Source organism: Excalfactoria chinensis, chromosome 3, assembly GCF_039878825.1.
Source record: "Excalfactoria chinensis isolate bCotChi1 chromosome 3, bCotChi1.hap2, whole genome shotgun sequence".
Taxonomy (NCBI): Eukaryota; Metazoa; Chordata; class Aves; order Galliformes; family Phasianidae; genus Excalfactoria; species Excalfactoria chinensis.
In genome coordinates, this window is record NC_092827.1 from 90,177,348 (window position 1) to 90,193,423 (window position 16,076).

General features: G+C 46.5%; 2 protein-coding genes across 4 annotated transcripts in view; one reads left to right on the forward strand and one right to left on the reverse strand.

The window, feature by feature from the left end:
- The window catches only part of MRPS5 (mitochondrial ribosomal protein S5), a 38,200-nt gene extending 32,917 nt beyond the window's left edge, over nucleotides 1–5,283 (forward strand). The window contains exons 10-11 of the mRNA XM_072333295.1: nucleotides 4,065–4,201; nucleotides 4,697–5,283. Of these exons, the coding sequence (XP_072189396.1) occupies nucleotides 4,065–4,201; nucleotides 4,697–4,921 (362 nt within the window). The 3' untranslated portion in view covers nucleotides 4,922–5,283. The remainder of the gene's footprint in view (nucleotides 1–4,064; nucleotides 4,202–4,696) is intronic.
- A 4,647-nt stretch (nucleotides 5,284–9,930) lies between these two features.
- Nucleotides 9,931–14,833, reverse strand: MAL (mal, T cell differentiation protein). Of its 3 annotated transcripts, XM_072332748.1 has the most exons (4): nucleotides 13,298–14,833; nucleotides 10,494–10,661; nucleotides 10,218–10,337; nucleotides 9,931–10,005 (listed from the first exon to the last, which is right to left on the reverse strand). In XM_072332748.1, the coding sequence occupies exons 1-4, from the start codon at nucleotides 13,742–13,744 to the stop codon at nucleotides 9,931–9,933; spliced, it is 810 nt and encodes a 269-aa protein (XP_072188849.1). In that variant the 5' UTR covers nucleotides 13,745–14,833. The 3 variants fall into 3 exon arrangements, with proteins under 3 accessions (XP_072188849.1, XP_072188850.1, XP_072188852.1); XM_072332749.1 differs by lacking the exon at nucleotides 10,218–10,337; XM_072332751.1 differs by lacking the exons at nucleotides 10,218–10,337; nucleotides 10,494–10,661.
- Nucleotides 14,834–16,076: the final 1,243 nt, after the last annotated feature.

Consider the following 16,076-nt stretch of genomic DNA (forward strand, 5'->3'; position numbering starts at 1 on the left):
AGTGACACCTACAACTAGGCCAGGTTGCACATAGTTTTATCCAGCCTGACCTTGAATTTCTCCAGGGATAGGGCTTCCTCTTCCTCTCTGGGTAACCTGTTCCAGTACCTCACTACTCATATCAAAAACTTTGTTCCTCATATTCTGTCTAAATCTCCCTCCTTTTAGTTTGAAGCCATTTCTCCTTGTCCTGTCACAACAGATCCTGCTAAGGAGTCTGTCCCGTTCTTTCTTATTGCCCTTCTATGTATGAGAAGGCCACTGCTGTCAGCTCTCCCTAGGCCTTTCTCTTCTCCAGGCTAAATAGCCACAGTTCTCTCAACCTGTCCTCAAGGTAGGTGTTGCACTCCTTGGATTACATTTCTGGCCCTCCTCTAGATGCAGTTTTCCAGGTGAGATCACACAGCACAGAGCAGATGAGTGGGATCATCTCCCTTGACCTGCTGGCCACACTGCTTTTGATGCAGCTCAGGTTATGGTTAGGTTTCTGGGCTCTTACACCACAGAATGTTTTAGGTTGGAATAAATCTCTGGGTCTCTTGTCCAGCCCCAAACTCAAGCAAGGGTTGTCTGGTGCAGGTTGCCAAGAATAATGTCCAGACTCTAATAGCTTGAATGATTGCAAGGAAGGAAACTCTACAACCTCTTGCAGCAACCTGTGCTTGTGTTCTATTGCCTGTAAAGAGTTGTTTCCTGATGTTTGGACAGAACCTCCTGGGTTCTGGGCATTCCTGCCCAGCTCCATCTTCTTTGTACTCCCCCTTCATGCATTTATATATGTTGCTAAGATCTCCTCAAACCTCCTCTTCCCCCAGCTGCGCAGCCCCAGCTCTCTCAGCATCTCATAGAAGAGATACTGAGGGAACTGAAGCATGTTGGTGGCCCTATGTTGGACTTTCTCGGGTGTCTTTTTCATACCAGGGAGCCCAGAATACAACATGCTTACACCAAGTATGACCTCACCTGTATCAATTTGCTGGTAGCAGTATTTCAGAACAGAATAATTTAATTCCAGTTGAAAGGTAATTACGAAGTCCCACTTCAGGGCTAACCAAAAGTTAAAGCATATTATTGAGAGTGTACTGTACCGTGTGCAGTATTCAAGGTGAGGCCACATCAGTGCTACTCCTCATCCTTGGTGGCAGCAAATTCATTTTATGGTTGTCTTTAGGTGGAGCCAGAGCTCCATCCAACCTGGCCTTGAGTGCTTCCAGAATGGAGTATTCATGGCTTCATTGGGCAGCCTGTGCTGGAGCCTCACCGCCCTCATAGTAAAGAATGTCCTCCTAATGTTGAATATAAGCTTACTCTCTTTTAAACTGCTGCCCCTTGTCCTGTCACAGATTGCCCTGATGAAGATTCTCTCCCAGTCTTCTTGAAGACCCTTTTAAGTACTGGAAGGCTGCAGTGACATCTTCCAAGAGCCTTCTCCAGTCTGAACAGCTCCAGCTCTCTCAGCTGATAAATGTTCTTATGTGGCTGTGAAGCCCAGCACTGATACCCCATAGCTGTAATTAATATTCTTGAAAAATATGCAGTTATTCATAGTTTTCGCATTAGACCGTGTTTTGTAAGATTCCTTCTGTTTGCTGATGACATTACAATTATATGATTGTATGTGCTGAAGCCTCCCACTTTGCATAATTTCAGCTGGCAAATTGCTGTATTCAATATGTTCCCAATTCCTGCGCATAGGAATCAGGCAATGACCACAACAAAGCTTCGTGTTTTAAGAGAAAAAATAAAGTCATCACTGTAATTAAATGTCCTTTTCTTTATTCCCAATCCCTGCAAAATGCAGAAGCCCTCTGTCAGATGATCAGGATTACATATTAAACAAGTAGAAATCCAAGTTTCAGGAGTTACGCAGTATGAATATCTGAATGTGAGCTTAACTCAGCAAAGTGTCTTAGTGTGGACTGGAGTAGGTTTTCTTTCCAAACTCTTCTTAGTGGCTGCCTAGAAAAAGCTAATGTAGGCTGCCCGTCACAGCTTGTATTAGTTAGGAGGACTACATTTTAAATGCCTTTCTTGATTACCTTCTTATCAGAAATCGGTGTGAGAAAATTAGTTACGTTTTTAAATGACCTTATCCTCTTACATAGACCTTCCTGAATTAAACTGCAGTACTGCAGTTGGAGTGCCACAGGCATGTTAAGTGCCTGAGCACAGTTTCTGCTCCACAGCTGGAGTTTGCAATTGGAATCTTTTGCTTTTGTGTTGGGAATACGTTTTGTTCAGTGACTGATGGACTAATTTGCTGGCTTCTGAGCTTCGTACATTAACAACGTGCAGAAACCTGATTGAATTGGTGTAGGAGAGAAGCAATGATGCAAAACACCAGCAATAAAATGCTTTCAGTCACTGAAAATGAAAGTTTGACAAACAGCTTTCCAGAGATCGTTCACATGTGTCTCCACTTTGATTTTTATCGTAGCATGGAAAGCAGTATTTTCTTGAAAGGCAGAACAAATGACTTGGAATGGTTATAGTTTATTTTCCAATTACAGGTTAGGAAAACAAAACAAACAAAAAAGGAAATATTAGTGTTGTAAAACGTGTGCCATTAGAATAGGGTTTGCTTTTTTTTCCCCCTTCTTTTTCTCCAGCAGCAAAACTGTTCTGCAGAGTGGATTAATTGATAAACTGGCTTCTCAGCTTTTAAATAAAATACATTAGAACTATCAGAAACCAATTTATGAAGATTAATAGAGCTAGGCCACATGAAACAAGTCTCTCGGGGAACAAGAGAACAGAATTGGATGCCTCAAGAAGCAAGCCCTTCATTAAAATCTGGCAAGCGTAAGAACCCATTTGTAATTAATGCTAATACACTGTAATTGTACCTTTGAGTTAATGTAACACTCTCAACTGGAGGTAAACTTCTGTTGTATTTGTAGGCTCTGGAATTTGTCTGTCTCTCCCTCCCACTCACCTACATGTTCCAGGTTTGACCCGTGTGTTACACTCATGCACGTGTGTTCTTCCAGTGATCTTAACTGCTCTCAAGAAGAAGAAAGCAAATGAGGGCCACAGTGCTCAGTTGTTCTTTAACCTTGATAAATTCTTGCCACTTCTTTGGGCCAAGGGAAAGGAAGTGGAGTCTGTGTTTAAACCACATTTTCTTCCTGGATCATTACTGCCCTCCTGGAATTCCCCTTACCTTGCTAGCTCTCCTCAGTTTCTCTGCCTGTACTGGGACTGGACAGAGGTGGGAGGCACCTCCCTTGCTTCTTCTGTACCTGTGGGCAGCAAGCCCAGGAGGCAGCGAGGTTTGAAGCATGCTGGTTGTTTACAGCTGTAATGTCACAGTAGGAAACTAGCTCAAATCCATGTGTCATGTATATGAACTAAGACTCAAAGTCAGATTTGCCATCATTAGGATTTACCAAAGCTGTCATCCAGCAGTTGTTGAAATTGCAAAGGAAGCAGTATTGAAGCTATTGTAGGTATTGTTTTTAGAAGGTGTGGTGTGGTTCTGTTCAGACCATCTTCCCTTGCAATGACTTCATTCTAATACTCTTTTAAGTAACCTTAAGTGATCTTGCTTCTCTGCTAATCTTTTATTATTATTATTATTTCGTTTGGGGAAGTATTGGACTGTCATTTAATTCCTGAGTGGGAGAAAAGGATTACCTTTAGTTTGCTGAACGTCCTTGGGAGTGGTGAGGAAGTTGTCTGTAGAAGACTTCTTAATATGTTAAGGGCACTTCTAGGAAAGCAGAATGCTCCTTAAACCTGTGGTGTTAAAAACAGTTCTTGAGATTGCTTTTTTTTATCATGGGTTGGATTTATAGGTGGTGATGTTTTCATTCAGTTTTGCATACTGGTAAGTGGTGCGTATTTACTACAAAAAGAATGTGATCTTTGTTAATGTGCCTGCAAAAACTGGGAAGGATGGTTTTCTCAGACTGGTTTTACCGTTTTTAAGATACTGGTGTGTTGTGACATTAAGTAACAGACACAACTGAGAGGAGGTCTTGGTTCTTTTTTTCCTTAGCTAAGTTATATGTTTCCACGTGGTCTCGTCATGCTAATTTATACTTTCTTTTTTTTCCTTACAGGGTATGGTCTTCGTTGCCACCGAGCTATTATTACCATCTGCAAACTAATTGGCATTAAAGACATGTATGCCAAGGTTACTGGATCCAAAAACTTGATTAATATTACCAGAGCTCTCTTTAAAGGATTGACACAACAGGTAGATTACATTCCTGGTGGTTCTATTGATTAAGTCAGAAGATGGAATGGGATTTATATTATAGCAGTTATATTCTGCGTTAATGCATGTTACTAACATGTCATTGTGCATCCTTATTAGCAAGATGCACTTCTGGCCAGATCCTTTCCAGAATTAATTCCCTCCAGGATAATGTGGTAATGCTAATTACGTGAATCCCTGCTGCTTATTATTAGCTTATTTGAAATCCACAAGGATGCACCTGATGAGTCTTTCAGCTTATGCAGTGTTGAAAATGTTGTTAAACATTTTTCCTACCCCGTATGCTGTGTATCTATTTGACCTCAAGTAAACCAGCATCATGCATCATTGCTCCTGGAGTTAATGTTTTCTTAGGGATGATTTAAACTGGGATCAGCCAGAAGCAGGAAACGAAACAGCCTTTCTTGTAATATTAATTAGCCTGAAACTTTTTATAATGGTTTTGTCTTTTTCCTGCTCCCTCTCTGCCCTCAGGAGACTCACCAGCAATTAGCAAACCAGAAAAACCTCTACGTGGTGGAGTTCCGGGAGGAGCAAGGCCCACTGCCCATCGTCGTGGCACTGCCCGAGGGGCCCGTCCGTGAGGATCCTGAGCCTGAGGATGAGGTTCCAGACACTAAACTGGAGTGGTGTGAGGTGAAAGAAGCTCAGGGAATGAAGAAGTCACCCTGGGCAAATGTTAGACAGACAGTATGGTAAAAATATATATATATATATTCAGTACCTATGTCTCTTCTGCTCAGAGATGTGTCTGCGAAAGCCCAGCCCAAATGGGCAGGCTTACATTTCAGAAGATGGCTACAGCAGATTTCATACTGTTCGTGTTGCTGCTCCCATTACTACCATTTGGTAACAGTTTGCTTTCCCACAACTCTTCTGATCACAGTTCAGCTAGGAACATACAGAAGAAAGCAGCCAATGGACATGACTTTGACCTCAAGCATGCATTTCCTTGACTCCTGCAGATGTGTAATCAACAGATCCTGTGTTTCTTTCACAAACTCTTGGGAAACTACTGAAAATACAAGATTGTGGAAGCAATAAAGAATCCTCAGAATGAATTTGCTGGAGGAGTTAGCGTCTTTTTTGCAAAATGCTGATGTCTGGGAGACCTTGAAGAAAGCAGCAGCAGTGAGAGTCAGTGTGTCTACTCTCCATCTCACTCTATGCGCTTCAGAGTAGTGAGGCAACTGAAATTAAGAAGGTAGAAGATCATAGAATCATAGAATGGCCTGGGTTGAAAAGGACCACAATGATCATCTGGTTTCAACCCCCCTGCCATATGCAGAGCCATCAACCACCAGACCAGGCTGCCCAGAGCCACATCCAGCCTGGCCTTGAATGCCTCCAGGGATGGGACATCCACAACCTCCCTGGGCAACCTGTTCCAGTTGACTGACCCCTGAGGGGCAGTGGGATGACACAGGACCATTAGTCACAACCCTTTGGCAGCATCCAGCCAGACAATTCCTAATCCATCAGACAGTCCATCCTTCAAATTCACACCTCTCCAATCTAGAGAGAAGGTTGTGGTGAGGGACCATGTCAAAGGCTTTGCAGAAGTCCAGATAGGTGACATCCATCGCCCTTACCCTGTCCACCGAAGCCATCACCCCATCGTAGAAGGGCACCAGATTGGTCAGGCAAGCTCTGCCCTTGGTGAAGCCATGCTGGCTGTTTCAAATCACCTCTTCGTCTCATATGTGCCTTAGCATAGCTTCTAGGAGGATCTGCTCCGTGATCTTCCCAGGCACAGAGGTGAGGCTCACCGGCCTGTAGTTCTCCATATCTTCCTTTCTCCCGTTCTTAAAAATGGGAGCAACATTTCCCTTTTTCCAGTCAGTGGGGACTTCACCACACAGCCAGGATTTTTCAAATATGATGGAGAGCAGCTCAGCAACCAAATCAGGCATCTCTTTCAGAAGAGAGCCATCTGGTCCCATGGGCTTATACACATTCAGTTTCATAAGGAGGACTTAGACCTGTTCCACTGTTACAGTGGGACAGAAACCACTCCCCACACCCTCACCTAGAGACTCAGGGTTGTGGCAGACGTGGGAAGCCTGACCACCAGTGAAGACTGAGGCAAAGCACTCAATGAGTATCTTAGCTTTGTCTATACCTAAGGAAGCCAGCTCCCCATTGCCTTTCTTCAGAGGGGGTCCAAGAAAGATGTGTAGCTCAAAGGAGTTAGGCAAAGTGATGAAGGGCAACAGCTGAATCTGTGCAAACACCAGTTGAGAAAGTGTGGGAGTTCCTCAATTGAAACAGAGCCCGAATATCTGAGGACAGTAATCTCGCAGTCTCCCATTTCAGCTGGTGTTGAAAGTGCAGTCCAAAACCTGCAATCACATCTTGCTTACAGAACTTTCCTTTGCATATTGCTGGGATAGGACTTGACTTTCTTTGCTGCCAATTTGGTACTGAGAACAGCAGCATCTTGGGCCCTGTCCAAGACTTAGGAAGTGCTACAGCTGTTGAGATTGAAGGAAAAAGAGAACGTTTGTGATGTGTACCTTCTCAGAGAAGGAATAAACCCCTTCATGCTGTGGATCTCCAACTGAAGCATGCAAAGGTAGGTGCTAGAAGCTACATTGGCTCAGTGGTTGGGAGATACATCACCCAAGATCCGGAGGAGGTTTAAGGACCTTCTTGAGCCCACAGGATAGCCGCTCATGGTTGAGCTCTGCCATGTGTCTGAAGCAGTGCCTTTCCATTGCTGTCCTCGGAGCCTATGGGGTTTTGATGCTTAATTAATTATGAGAGTCAGAGCAGAGTGGGGCTCATGGGATTCGTGCAATGATCAGAAGAGGGGAATGTGCTTCTAACTCAGTGCATCCCCGGAGGCAAAGTAATTTAGGTACCTGTATGCAAATATTTGGGTAACCGCTAACATTACAGTTAAGGCATTCTTCAATGTAGCAAGAACAACCAAGATAACGATCTGGACATAGTTAATGAATGATGCACATCTGTAATCTTGTTTGCATCAGAAGACCTGAGGTTTTACATGCCTTCAAGTGGCTGGTTTCTCTTTAACTACAGTATAGTCGCCTGATCTCAAGAGTACATGCTTGCAGACCCCTGTTTTGCTGGGGAAACTGGATTTTAAGTGCACCCCAAAAAAGCTGGTTTGTGACTCTTTAAATGGGCTCTTAATGACCTCCATCTTTGAGGGAAGTCTGCAGATGGAGAGGATGCTGGAGATCAGGTGCTAGGGGTCCAGAAATACCTGACTTTTGCTTTTTAGGAGCTTATCTTTGTCTATAGAGACGTCCAGATCCCAAATGCATGTGACCAGAGCAGCCTGGTGAAGCTTTGGGTGAATTCTAAGCTTCCCAGCTTAAAGGGAATGACAGACCTCATACTGTACTGAGAGGATGGGAGGGCTGGGTGTGACATACAATGGAGATCTTAAGTGCTTTTTTCTGTTTTTCCTTTGTATGGAATATACCTGTTGCTGCAACTCACCTGCAGCTCTGCTGCATCTCCCTCTCACCCAGCATAGGAACACTCATTTGCCTGCAAGCTGTTTGGCTGCATGGGGTTAAATTTAGGGCCACACGGGGTTTCAAAGCCAGAGTGCTTCTTTATAAGATGTTTGTATGGATGTTCTTGACCCCATGGTGATCCTTCTGTCTGCCCAGCTCTCCCTAGGCAGAGGCTCGCCCAGGTATCTCCATCCCAATCCTGAGCCTGCACCATCAGGCAGGCCCAAAGGAAGGGCATAGACAAATGAACAGTGCAAACTGGCATGCTGCAGGGAAAAGGACAGTAAAGCAGAGCAGGGTGGGGAGGGGACAGGGCTAAGTGACAAGATGCTCTCTGTAAATGGGATGGCCATAGTGCACAGGGATGCAGGGGTGAGGGGGGCATAAGGCAGCCCATGGAGCTATGGTGTAGGCTACACCTGGATGTGAAGATGACACAAGCACTGCGTCCCAGGTTGCAGAGTGTGACCCCAAATGTTTGCTTCTGTCAGTGCCCCCAGGCAGAAGGATGTTCTGGTGCTACATTCAGAGCAGTGCAGAGTGGGACGTCAGCACCCCCCCATGATGATGTGATTTGGAAACAAGTTTCAACAAGTGCCTTGAATTGAGCAGTGTCTTCATACACAGCTCCTGAGTCACCTCCCTGCTCTGAAAAAGGATTTCTTTTACCACCTCTGTTGCAATCAGCTCATTTTTGTTACTAAGATGAAAAACAAACAGGTCAGGCTGGTTTTCAGCAAGGACAAAAAAATGAATCCAATGTTTTCTCCGTGCTGGGGTTAAAAAGTTTCAACCCTCAGAAGTCCCCTCAGGACATGAAACAACAGAGGTGTTTCTATGTCCAATCCCACTTCCCTTCTGTTCTGTAGTCCTTGTTATTACTCATCAGTTTCGGAGTGGAGTAGCCCCACAAGCCTGGAGGACTAATTTGCTACCACTGCATTTAGGTATCTCTGTAACATCTGAAAGCACCCTTTTGTGGGCCTAACTGCCCCATTTCAAATAGCTCACTTGACATAATACTCTGGAGTAAATTCATCACTGACACTAGCTTGTGCCTATAGCAATAGGACAAGAGGTAACAGTTAAACCAAAGTAGGGGAGGTTTGTTAGATATGAGAAAGAAGTTGTTCACTGACAAGGCAGTGAGGCACTGGGGCTGCTGCCCATAGAGGCTGTGGGTGCCCCATCCCTGGATGTGCTCAAGGCCAGGTTGGATGGGACCCTGCGCAGCCTGAGCTGGGAGGGGGCAGCCCTGCCTGCAATGGAGGAGTGGAACCAGGTGATCTTTGAGGTCCAACCCATACTATTCTAGGATTCTCATTCATGCCTGGATTTGTGCCTTGTGCTTGGGCACTGCTACTGTGTGCATCAATTGTAAGGGGAAGTTAGTGACAATGGCCTTTGTCTGGTTGCAAAATCATAGGAAATCCATCTTTATTAGTGACACAGTGCCAGTGTATGTGAGAACAGTCTGTCTGAAGACAAGAGCTGACTGCTTCTGCTTATCTGAGACATTATTCTAATTCTCCATATAATTTTGCTGTAGTATCTATGGTACGTTTTCTTAGTTGTGTTTCACGAGGGAATTCATGGCAGCAGTAATTCCTGGGGTTACAGTTGTGCTTCTAATTCAGCCGTGCCTTTCAGGTGTTGCAGGGAACTCATTGCCCCCGAGGCAAATGAAATATTGCCTTCACTCCTTCTCACAAGTCACAAGTGGCGCTTTCAGAAATGGCATGGAAAATTCCTTTGGCGCAGCAAATGAGGGGGGCAAAGAGGCTTACACAGGTGCATGTCAACCAAAATGACCAGGTTTCATTCTCATGCTCCTTACTGCCACTTGTTCAGGCTTCCTCTGACAGCAGTTAAGACTGTGGAGACACAGGGGTGCATAAAGGTTCGGGGTGATTTTGACATTTTAAATCCAACTGTACTGTTCTAATTTAAGCTGGGTTTTCTGCTGAGGCCCAAGTTACCAGCATCAAGCTGTGCCCAACCAAGCTGTGTCCAACTGGAGAAAAATAGATTGTGTCAGCAGACAGGTTTCTCTGACAGGCTCTTGGTCTTCGTTGCCATGGTTCCGCATAAAAAGCTGCTTGTTTATAGTATATACATTAAAAACCAAACCCCTAATCCCAGCCTGGAGATTGCGGTCGATGGATAACTTCTGTGTTTGTAGGGTGACCACAAGGCACAACATGCAAGGACAGATCATTAGGATGATTTCCATCGGCGGAGAGAGTATATAATATGGATCACGTACAACAGAGTAGCTACGAATGCAAACACCTACAATGGAAAAAAACAGCAGCTAGTTATATTTTTATTATATGGGACGAGTTCCTGATCTGTGCAAATACATCGTAATGCTTTATATTTCTGTTGACTTTTTGCACTTTTCAAGACGTTTGTGCATAGTAGGACTGGTCTGATTTCCTCCTCCCTCCTCCAAAGATTTGTGTGAGTCAAGATTTGCCCTTGGGGCCACCCCTGGCACTCACCGAGGCAGAAATATTCTCCCGGTACAAGAGCAGAAATGGATATAGGTTAGAGGTAGCGATGGCTTCCAACACAGCAGCACTGAAGTAGAACAGAGCCGCTGTCTGCTGGCAGATGACATCCTAGGAAAACAAAGATTACGGGCAGTCATTCCCAAGGAGGGAGCATGCTGCAGAGGAGCAAGCAAAAGGAACCCACACGATCAAACCCCAGGCTGTGATTCAGAGTACGGCCAACAATAAAAGGAACAGGTCCTGAGCTTTGCTACATCCACTTACCAAGGTGACCCAGGAGCTGCTGTCCCCATGCGCCCCGCATATGTAGAGGAACAGGAGTATAGCAGTCAAGACAAAGCAGAACACGGAGACAAACATCACCCAGCCCTGCAGGCCAGCATATGGGACCTTCGAGGAAGCAATGAGGATCCAGACAAGGCCCCCAAAGATCTGCAAACAAAAGTGAGAGAAAGGGTGAGTGTGGGATGCCGTGCCTTCTCCAGAGCCAAGCAAAAAGCCATACATGCTTCTGGCACTAGCACTGTATGTGGCAATAGCCTGGCAAGGCCTTTGAGTTCTTCCCAGCATCTACTTGAATGTGGGTACATAGTCGGGAACGTCTGCCTCTGATCTGGGCCTCAAAAAGCCTCATTGCACCATCACCTCTGGGCTTCACTGTTCATTGTCCTCCTCCCCACCTCGGTGTGCTCAGCAGCCTGCTTCAGGCTATTAGCAAAGGCTGGTTTTGAAAATAAAGGAGGTTTATTTTAGGGCACATCTGTTTCACACCCAGAGTGGCGGATCCCTGAAAGGAGTGGAGATGAGCCCAGCCCAGTGAGGCAAGCAGCACAGACCTGTGGCCTCACGATCACCCTGTGATGAGGTGGTCATCGCCTTTGAGCTGAGTGCCTATGGTGAGGGCACGAGGTGCTTAACAATGTGATTCAGGGGTGAAGTTGGTAGTGTTAGGTTGGTAGTTGAACCTGGTGAGTCTCTTCCAAACTAAACGATGCTGATTCTATATAAGCAATGCTGCCATGCATGCTTATGCCTGAACAAGAGTTGCTCTTGATTTTCCTGGCTAACCTCCGGAGCAAAGATTGTTCTGATGTCTGGCATACCCTCCTCAAGCCTTTGCTAGCCTCCAAGTGTCAGCCCATCCCAGTCACAGCATTTCCATTTCCTTGGGGGTACTTCTGCATGTTGAAAAGAAGTTTGTGATTTATGGCGCTCAGAAAGCACTGCATCAATCACGTCATCCCAGCTTTACAGAGGAACATTCACCGGTGACTTCTCATTTCTTGAGGTTTCCCATCCCTCCTTTCTCTGCCATGTGATTACTCACTCGGGTAAATGTTTGACAGGATTTGATTGCTGACTTTTTGCTTTTATGGTGCTGCTGTTCAGTTGGCTCATAAAAATCAGGGATGGATCGAGGGCCTTTCAGCAGAAATTCACAGCGCGTTGCTGACTGCGGTCTGAGAAAAACTTGACTTTAAATAGCCTTTTAAAATACAAGCAAATCTGTTTTCAGTTGGCTTCAGCTCCTCCACGTAGACCCAACTGCATGATTTTGTCCAGATATGCAGAAAACCCTTCAAATTAAATAGATGCTAAGAATTAAACCCAACCTCACAGGATACCAGTGAGAGTTCAACACCCAGATGTGGTCGTCATCTGAGCTGTGGGCAGGACCTTCTGCAGCAGCCATAGAAACATTCAAAATGCTTCCCCCCCATACCCTGTATTTGCACTGTAGGCAACCTCGGATTCCAGGGTTGAGAGTTCTTCATCCTTCTCCTGAATTCTCTGCTTTAAGGAGCCGCCTCCTTTGTACACAGTGAACAAATACACCTGCACAACCCAGAGCCCTCCGCCCCACTGATGGAGGACCCAGTTCTGCTGCATTCCTCTTTCCCTGGGTGGTGCCAGGCCTTTAGGACGCACATTTCCAGACCTTCCCCAAGCCATGGGATGGAGTATTTCCTTATGGCTCATTAAACAAGTTGCTGTGCCAAATCCCCTGCAGTCAGGAATTATAAGCAAACAGCTCAAGGTACAGCCAGTGCCATAAGCATGCCTGGGTGGGCATCAAGCTCAGAACCAGAACAGCCTCCCCACTGTCAGCCCAGCCAGAACCTCCACAGGACTTTTTGTCCTCCATGCAGCTGCAGGAAACCCAGACCTTGTTCTCAGAGCCTGGGAGAGGGACCGACTCTTCAGAACACATCTAGGTGGGCTGAGGGAAAGCCTTTCTCTGCACGGTAATGCCTGCTTTAACCCAATTCCTTTTTGCTTGCCTGCTATCCCTAGGAGAAAATCAGTGCTCTGAATCCCAGGGATGTGAACTGGGTTAGGCTTTGGTCCCAGGTGGCAAAGTTGAACTTCGGGCATGAAACTGTGTGAACTCTGTCCTATGATATGCAGCCAAATCACTCAGCGGTGGATGAATGTGCTCGGGCAGAGGAGAAGCCTCTTGAACTGATGTGAGAAGAGCAAATTTCATCAGCAGAGGACACAGGAAAAGGTTTCTTCTTGAAACTTTCAGTCAATGCTCACAGCAATGGCGTTTAATTCCCTGTGCCAAATCCTTTAATATACTGATCTTCTTCCTCTCAGTGAGAATACAAGGAGCAGCAAGGTGCTCACTCACCCTTCACTCAGCCCCATGCCCAGCTCCAATGCTTCACCACTAGCCCAGGAAAACTGTAGCTTCAGCAGCTGAAGCTTTTTGCTGATGCAGTTACCTCCCTGCTTTAAGAAAGCATTTGATCCTTTGCATGCATCTGTTGCTAAAAATCACCTACCAGTTGGCTCAGTTCGACTATCTACCTTAAAGCCATCAGCATCCCCTGCAAATCTGTTAAGCAACAAATTACAGAAGGTTTTAAGAGGTGCCACAACCCTCCCACCCCACACAGAATGAAGGGAGTTATGAAGCCCCCCAGTTCAGGCTCAGGGTCCTGTCTCTACCCCCGGACCACATGCTGTCTGCTGAGAGTCATCCCTTGGGCACCCACAGCACCAAGTGTGCTGGGGGACCCGTGAGCAGCATTTACCTCCCCCAGGGAAAAGCTGGCACTCACCAATTCAGGGATGAAGAGAACATCTGGGAAAGTTGTGAAGACGGCCAGGCCGCTGGGCAAAGAGGCTCTGGAAGTTGCTGAGGACATTGTGAAGCTCCCCCGCATTGACGGTTGGCCTCTCTGTAGGCAGCTGCCAAATACAGTCTCCTTCCCTCCCTCTCTCTCTTCCTCCTTCCCTCCCCTCCTTCCTGCTCTTCCCTCCCTCCTTCTCACTGGCAGGCAAAGACAGCTTGGAGAGCCACAGATGTGGCCAGAGCTTGTGACTGGGTATAGCTCTGTGACCGGTGGCGGCCCACAGGAGGTTTTCAAGAGCTGTGGGCAGCCCTGGGGCGTTTCAGTCACAAGCAGGGACACACCATGCAGGGCATGTCCTTGGGCGGTGGTGGGTGGCACTGGTTTACCTCCAAGGCCAACAAGGATGATCTGTGCCCATACTGCTGGCAGCATCTCTCATCCCCTCTTGTTTGCAAACGCTTCAGCTTGTCCCCCACCCACATGAGCTGGCCACAGAAAGCACAATGACAGGTGGAAGAGCAAGCCAAGGAGTAGCAGCTACCAGCTCAGGGCTGGGAGATGTCCCATGGAGGGGCCGTGCATCCTGGGATGGTCAAGAGCAGTAGTAGTGCCACCATCTTTGTCGTCTTGGGAGATTGGATGGGCCAAGGTAGTGAAAATGGACTAAAATAATGAGATTTACCAAACCATTTGGCTTCCTCTGTTCTACTTTTTTAGCCTGGAGTTCACGGGAGTGAGTCATTTCCTCTTCCTTTTATATGGAGCATTTACTTCTTATTACTGCACTCAGCCCGTGCCCAGCAAAATCACAGCACTGGAGACATAAAACATCAATAAATGGAAAAGAACAATATGACCATTGTGTCCGTCTGCTGCCATAAACCAGCAACCCATAGAAGGAATGCACGTTCTGAATTCACATTCAGCTTGTGAATGGTACTCAGACTGTGGCAGCTGCTCCCAGCCACAGGGCTTTGGTGTGGGGGTCAAGAGCAGGAGGTAGGACTGGCTGCCTCTGAGGACATGCTGGATCTGGATCTGGCCTAAGGAATCCCAAACCAGCCTCCTTGCAGTGGCAGTGGAGGACATATTCAGTTGTCCATGCTTTGTTCCTTGTGACAGCAGAGCAGCAGCTGCTGCCTGGACATGGGGCAGGTATCCTCAGCAGCCCTCAGCAGGTTGCAAGAGCCTTGTCTTCCAGACCTTTCACCAGCTGTGCTGCTCTTCTGTGTACGACCTGGGAGACTCAATACTCTGGATGCTTTTGTAGCAGGTTGTTAGTCAGGTGGGAATGGTGAGAGCTCAGCATGGATGGCGTAAATGCCTGTCCTGAACTACAAGACGCAGATTTGGGGGGAATGAGTACAAGAAGTGTTGCCTGATGGCCAGGGGTCACCTCTGTGTTCTGGTTTGTGCCCATAGATTCTTGTCCTTGCGTTGGGCCCCACTGAAAAGAGTCCGGATCTGCCTGCATCCTCCCTTCAGGTATTTATAGGCATAAATATATATGAATGTGCAACGCTGGCCCCAACACACACCCAGGGGTGAGACTGGGGCACTGCCCTCATAACACAACCTGAACCTGGGGCTGCATACTGGAGAGAGCTGGCCCAGTCCAACCACCTGCCAAGTCAGAGCCTTGAAGGACTGAAATGAGCTACATTCTCCCGGGGATTCCTGAAGGACCAGGAAGAAGCTGACATGACAGCAAAAAATCTTGTGTTTCAACCAGCAGAGCCTTAGCAGAGAGGGGTGCAGGGCTTGGCACAGGGGTGGTGGCCAGGCTGAGAGCTAGTGGGGATGGGTGTCAGCTGCTCCTTCAACCCGAGGCTTCCATGGCTGAGGGACTAAAGACATGACAATCTCTTACTGTGCGTATTATCACACACCGGTGTCCTTGGGAAATCTCTTTTTTACTGTGTTTTCGAACTGAGAAAATCTAAAGCTGAATAGCTGAAAGGAGATTTCCCATGTCGTAGAACCAATGACACAAAATCTGCAGAGGATCTCAAATGAAGTCTGAAGGAAATGAACTCTTACGCTGCCCTCAGATGACTACCTAAAAAGACCCAAAAGATCCCACCAAAAAACAACAAGGCTGATGGTATGCATGGGTGTGAAAGTAATTATGTCTTCTTGAAGGTATTGCTGCCACTCACTCAGGGATGACATCAAGTCAGGGTGACTTTCCAGTCTCCCACTGCTACAGTCAGCTTTGTCGTGCTTTAACTATTGCACAACCAGCCAGCTCTGTGGGACTGTGCAGTTAATGTGCCAGCAATTGCTTTTGCTTTATTTACACAGAGCAAATCCGTGTAGAGTTTGGCATTTTAAAAAGGGGTAGATATGTGATTATCACTCAGAAATTACCAGCTTCTTTCTCTGTCAACAGAGCCTTGACTGAGGCCGCCCAACCAGGTGGTGTTAGATGGGGTTAAATGGGGTTAGCTGGGGTTGCATGCTGAGTCCTTGGCTTCCAGCCTCATGTTCCCTTACTTGACCTCTGGTAAATCTACTGAATGTAGAGGCAGTGCTGCTGCAAGCTTCTCCTTAGCTGGGCATTCCATAGCATGATGAAAAGCAGAAGAAACCTCGGTGTACTTTGATACCTCCCTCAAGTAATGACTAGATTAATTCAAACTGGGCCAATCCAACTGCAGGCACACAAGAAGAGGTTTAGAGCTGTCCCATTAAGGCTTACACATTTCCCCCAGACTTCCTGCAGCAGAGGATGCTAGGCTTGGTGTTCCATTTGTTCAGCAGT